At 39.1% G+C, this 5,453-nt stretch overlaps 2 protein-coding genes across 2 annotated transcripts in view; both read left to right on the top strand.

Moving 5' to 3' along the window:
• The window catches only part of LOC127009190 (uncharacterized), a 5,634-nt gene extending 5,554 nt beyond the window's left edge, over nucleotides 1-80 (top strand). Inside the window, exon 4 of the mRNA XM_050882013.1 lies at nucleotides 1-80. This exon is cut by the window's left edge and continues 485 nt beyond it. The gene's annotated coding sequence lies outside the window, so the exon portion shown is untranslated.
• A 217-nt stretch (nucleotides 81-297) lies between these two features.
• LOC127009187 (uncharacterized) lies at nucleotides 298-5,185 on the top strand. Its single transcript, XM_050882010.1, has 4 exons — nucleotides 298-725; nucleotides 1,546-1,598; nucleotides 2,689-2,869; nucleotides 3,199-5,185. Exons 2-4 carry the CDS (start codon nucleotides 1,547-1,549, stop codon nucleotides 3,401-3,403), a joined length of 438 nt encoding a protein of 145 aa, XP_050737967.1. The 5' UTR covers nucleotides 298-725; nucleotide 1,546; the 3' UTR covers nucleotides 3,404-5,185.
• Nucleotides 5,186-5,453: the final 268 nt, after the last annotated feature.

Here is a 5,453-nt window from a genome sequence, read left to right as displayed (position 1 = left end):
TTGGAGGCATATTTTTATTGAAGTCTTTGTAACACAGGGGTCAAATATGTATGTACAACAATAAATATTTAAGATTTTCCTGTCTTAGTTTTATTAAGACGTCTAGATCCTCCAACATGCCACGTATTTCTTATACCGTTAATATTGCAGCTTTAGAGATTCATCACCATAACGAAGTGCGTCTAGCATCAAAAGATCTTTTTATTTATTTATTTGAGCATCTTTTTGTCTGTTATCAATATATTTTGTAGTGAGTAGCTGCCGGAGAATGAAGCCTCAAACCGTCTCATTAACTATTCAGTAACTTTCCCGTCGGACACGTCATCGACAGAACAAAGCACACATCAGGCATACATAACTATTACATGGTTCTTGGGTTTAGAAACACCGAGAAAACAGCAACATATTTAAGGTTCTTTAAGACTAAGGCTTTCCTGAATTCGTATATTGGCTAATTTTCCTTCTTGACTTAGCTAGCTATACAGAAGGAAGTTTGGCGCATAAAAATGAAAGGCAAACACGCCCAGGCAGGTCAGAGTGACGTACTATATAACCCACACGTTCCCGTCACTCACATTCCTTCGCTTCTTCTAAGACAACACAGGTTTTGCAGACCAGACGCTTGTCTTTTTCGAAGTGTGCCTCCACAGTAACGGCGGTGTTTTCAGTGAAGTTGCCACTAAATCCTCCACTAGCAGGCATAGTTTGATTTCACAAAGTGCAAAGTATGTAATACAACTTCAAAGATAAAATTCAATGGATAAACTGCTCCTTGGAGTCTTGAAAACAATTTTGTGCACCATGATTCAATCATTATGACCATAAATATTTGTATCGCCGAACATTCACGGCCTCACATATCTGACAAATTAGGGTGAAGGGAGAAGGCAAATTCTGAAAAAAAATATTGAGGCTGCTGCCAAGGACTTGCTGTGTCGACAAATGTTTTGACAATATAGGTGCAATACCATTTTATTCATTAGATGACATTGTAAAATCTTCTGATTTGATACATCGTTCACTTTCACGCCACGTTCATAATTTCGTGGGTGGAAAATTGAGAACATTTAGTTCTTCGACTTCATAAACATGAAAAAATCAATTAATTCCACGAATTGAGACACATAATGAATATTACGAAAAGTAAATATAACAATTCACCAATGAAATGTTTTGATTGTGAAACGAAAAACTTACTACATGATGAGTAAACAGACAGTTTGAAAGTGTGACAAGGGGCTGCGTGGCTGGCACGGAGAAGAGAGGAATTCTTCGTCCCTTCCCTTACACTTCCGTTATCAGACAACTTTTTTCATCAGAATAAAAAAAATCTAGTCATTTTGGAGAGAACGAGCGAAAACTTTCCGTTTGCTTTCTGTTTGTCTGAGGCTCATATTACCCATGAGCGGTTGTATATTTAGCCACCTCTCTATATTTGAACGCCTCATACGAAAACTTACATATAATGAGAATTTGGGAAAGTTAGACAAAAGTTTCGACAAGTTTAAATGTAACAGAATTCCCTCCCCTCCACTTTGTTGGCAGAATGAGTTGGCTGTGGTGCGGCGTGCTGCTGGGCCTGTTGTGCTCGGTGCAAGGTGAGTGTTCTGCGCCGTGTGAACTTAGCATCTCGGTGTGGATACAAGTTGCAAAGTTTTAAGATCAGTATGTTTACGTGAGTCAGTGCACGCTCGCTCAAAAGACACTAACGCTGGGAACTTGTCCAGCAAAGCCATTCAGAAAGGTGTACTTTTCCCTTCCTGTTTTAGCTTTAACTCGTGAGATGAAAATTATATTAACAATAATAACAGCAAAAATAATACAGCTGCTGCTGTTAATAATAATCATAATCATAATAGCAGTGATAATAATAATGATAATAATAATAGCAATTACGGTATAATAATAATAATAATAATAATAATAATAATAATAATAATAATAATAATAATAATAATGAGTAAGAAATCATACTAAAAGTTGAACAGTACTACTACTACTACTACTACTACTACTACTACTGCTAATGATAAATAACATTGAAAAGAAGGAAGAAAAGGAAATAAATTAGAATAGAAAGATAGATAGATAGAGATAGATAGATAGATAGATAGAAAGATAGATAGATAGATAGATAGAGAGAGAGAGAGAGAGAGAGAGAGAGAGAGAGAGAGAGAGAGAGAGAGAGAGAGAGAGAGAGAGAGAGAGAGAGAGAGAGAGAGAGAGAGAGAGAGAGAGAGAGAGAGAGAGAGAGAGAGAGAGAGAGAGAGAGAGAGAGAGAGAGAGAGAGAGAGAGAGAGAGAGAGAGAGAGAGAGAGAGAGAGAGAGAGAGAGAGAGAGGGGGGGGGGGAGGGGGGTAATGCTCTTTACACATGCAACATTTAAGTATACATCCTAGCGGATGAGCATCTTAACACGTCTGTTTTACAGTACAAACAAATGCACTCTTCATATATGTATTTTGAAAATAAGCAAGTTAGATAAAATGTCTCATAAGTAAAAGTGATGGGCTTGCCCGATAAATAAAGTAAAAATAGAAGTAAATTCCGCCACTAGTGTTCAGTGCGAAACACAAAGTCATAGTATCTTGAACTATCAACATTTCTTTTCGTTGAAAAGTTTCCAAAAATGGGCACATGTTTTCCATTACCTAAAAACGACGAGGTTAATCTTATATTCGCCGTTCAGGGAGGACCGATGATGATGCACGAATTGTTGCCAAGCGCACTACCAAGACAGCTGTTGTGCTCTCCACCTCCACCACCACCTCGCCCTTCACCTGCGCCTTCAGAACCAACACCCAGGTCTGCCAGAGGCGAAGTTTCCGCCGCTTTAACCCGATTAACGACGATAAGGTGGACAATACTGAGTGGGTATTTCGCATTCTCTTTACTTAATATTAAATGCACTGGAAGGTTTATATATATATATATATATATATATATATATATATATATATATATATATATATATATATATATATATATATATATATATATATATATATATATATATATATATTGTGGGCATTTCCTGGGGTAGTTTTATGACCCTGGTGGTAGTGTGAGTCTCCTTCTGTACCATGAACCTGAAGAAACACTCATTAGAACCCGACTGACCCCCTCTTTGATCTTTAGAAATAGCTGATGTGAGAAGCGAAAGTGTCTAACAATAGCAACCTTTAACTCCCACCCACAGAATGCAACTCGACGGTTCTCAAGACGACGCCACATGGCAGTTGGACGATGACAGCCAGCGGGAGTCACGCATCGCCCTCACAATCTGGACCACCATTTCCTCGACCTATACAATCACCGCCACCTCCACCAACAGTGCCACCACCTTCTCCCTCTCCTATTACTGCACCATCAACGGCGCCTCATACCCGCCCTCATGTGGCTAGTTGCGCCGTAATGCAGCCTGTCACCAGCTGTTTAGTCCTCTAGACACTATCTTCAATTATCTGTGGTCGATAATGTATGTAAATAGCCTTTGAAATAAATGATTATTATTATTATAAATATTATCCATCTTCGCTCCTAAGTAATCGTAATTTCAGGATTTACGAAACAGCCAGTCAGGTGCGGCCGTGCTGACACGGAGAAAAAGAATTTTAGTATCATCCGCACTCTACCGCACTTTCTTGGAATAATGACTGGAGTCAGTGAAGAATTATGTAATTATACATTGTATCCTAAAGGAAAGCTACCTAGACAACTACAGAAACTTTCTCTGCATGTTCCTCTGGCTATTTACTGTTTATGTGAGCACCATAATCCGTGCAAATCACTCATATCGCTGTTTTTTTCATTTCTTTATATATTTCACGATCCTGATAGTTTTTTTTCTGATGTGCTATGTTTGTTATGGTTTTAAGTAAGCGTTCGAGGGTAAAATATGATGAGTTGACCTTATATAACACGATATGTGCGATTTGAAACAAGAATTTTACAATGTATTAAGTGCAAAGACAACAGGCAGCCAGATGCCTTCCGCAACGGGCGTAAACCACTCACAGTGGGGTAAATGCTTGGGGCCGGAGGGAGAGGGGAGGGGCTGCTGCCAGCGTATCTATACCATCCTGTGTCTTCACTTTCCGTCTCCTTCCAGAGGATAGTTCAGTATGCGCTCTAAGTAAAACTTATCTTACATTCCACACCAAACTACATGCACATGACACACACAACTTCCACCAATTTTTTTTTTTCAATATTTCAACTAAATCATGTAAAAAAAAAAAAGGGAAGAGGACCGAAAATATCCACGGGTTGAAGACCATTTCTAGTGACGATCCAAATAGGTGTCTTGTTAGCTCCTAGAAACTTTCTATTCATTAACCTGCAACATTAGCTGTCTCAGCGCAAGTTTCCATTTAGTGTACATTAATTCTCTTCCCCCAATCATCATTTCTTCTTAACCGAACACAAGTTTCTGAGTCTACTGAGAGTAATCCCTATTCCGTTCTCTCCTACTTTCTCTGTCCTGAGTTTTAATCCAAGGCTGGAAGCTATGTCAATGTACGCAATGATATCACTTCCTCTCGTGCCCACAACCTTGATTTTTCAGACTTTTCCACCATCTAGCTAAGACTTAATTGTCATTCTGCCACTAAATATGCCAGTAATGTTTATCTCTCACCTAGTTCTAATTATTGTAAAATTCTTTGACTATCTCAGTTCCTTAGTGGAGCACATCTTGATTCGCTCTTCCTTTGCTGATTTCAAAATTCACCACTAGCTCAGGCTTTCTTCTTCCTTCACTGGCCAACTTAGTGAAAGAAACTAGAACTTTGCTCTCTTTAATGATCTAGAGCAGTTGGTTCAGCATCCTACACGTACGTATCCCTGACCGTCTTGGAGACATGCCCAGCATTCTAGATCTATTTTCAACCTCAAATCCTTCACTTATTGTTAAACTTCATCCTGCGTTGAGCTCCTGGCATCACGACCGATTTCCGTATTCTGACTTATCGCCCTTGTATAACCTTTAGACCAGGGGTTCTAAACCTGGGGTCCATGGATGGGTTTCAAGGGGTCCGTGAGGGTCAGATTGAAAAAATAGAATGAAATGGATGGGTTTCAAGAAGTCCGGGAGGGGTCAAATAAATAAAAAAATATATAAAAAATAGTTTAGTCTTGTATACCAGCGAAAAAGTCATCAATTTTGTCAGAGCTAGGGCTCTGAACCATCGCATATTCAAGAGATTTTGCCTAAAAAAGGGAGCAGAATATGAAGTTCTTCTCTTCCACACAGTTTCGCTGGCTGTATAGAAGACAAATCTTGAAGCGACTGGTTGAACTGCGAGCAGAAGTTTAACTTTTTTGAGAGAAAAAGAAAGCCCACTCTCAGAACAGTTTGACCATGCATGCGTTCATTCATGGCTTGGCCTACTTGGCGGATATCTTTGGCCATATGAATGAGGTAAATCTTTCAATTCAAGGCCATGATGTCAC

This window comes from Eriocheir sinensis, chromosome 40, assembly GCF_024679095.1.
Source record: "Eriocheir sinensis breed Jianghai 21 chromosome 40, ASM2467909v1, whole genome shotgun sequence".
Taxonomy (NCBI): domain Eukaryota; kingdom Metazoa; phylum Arthropoda; class Malacostraca; order Decapoda; family Varunidae; genus Eriocheir; species Eriocheir sinensis.
Note: the sequence above shows the minus strand (reverse complement) of the source record. Positions and strands in the feature narration are given on the sequence as shown.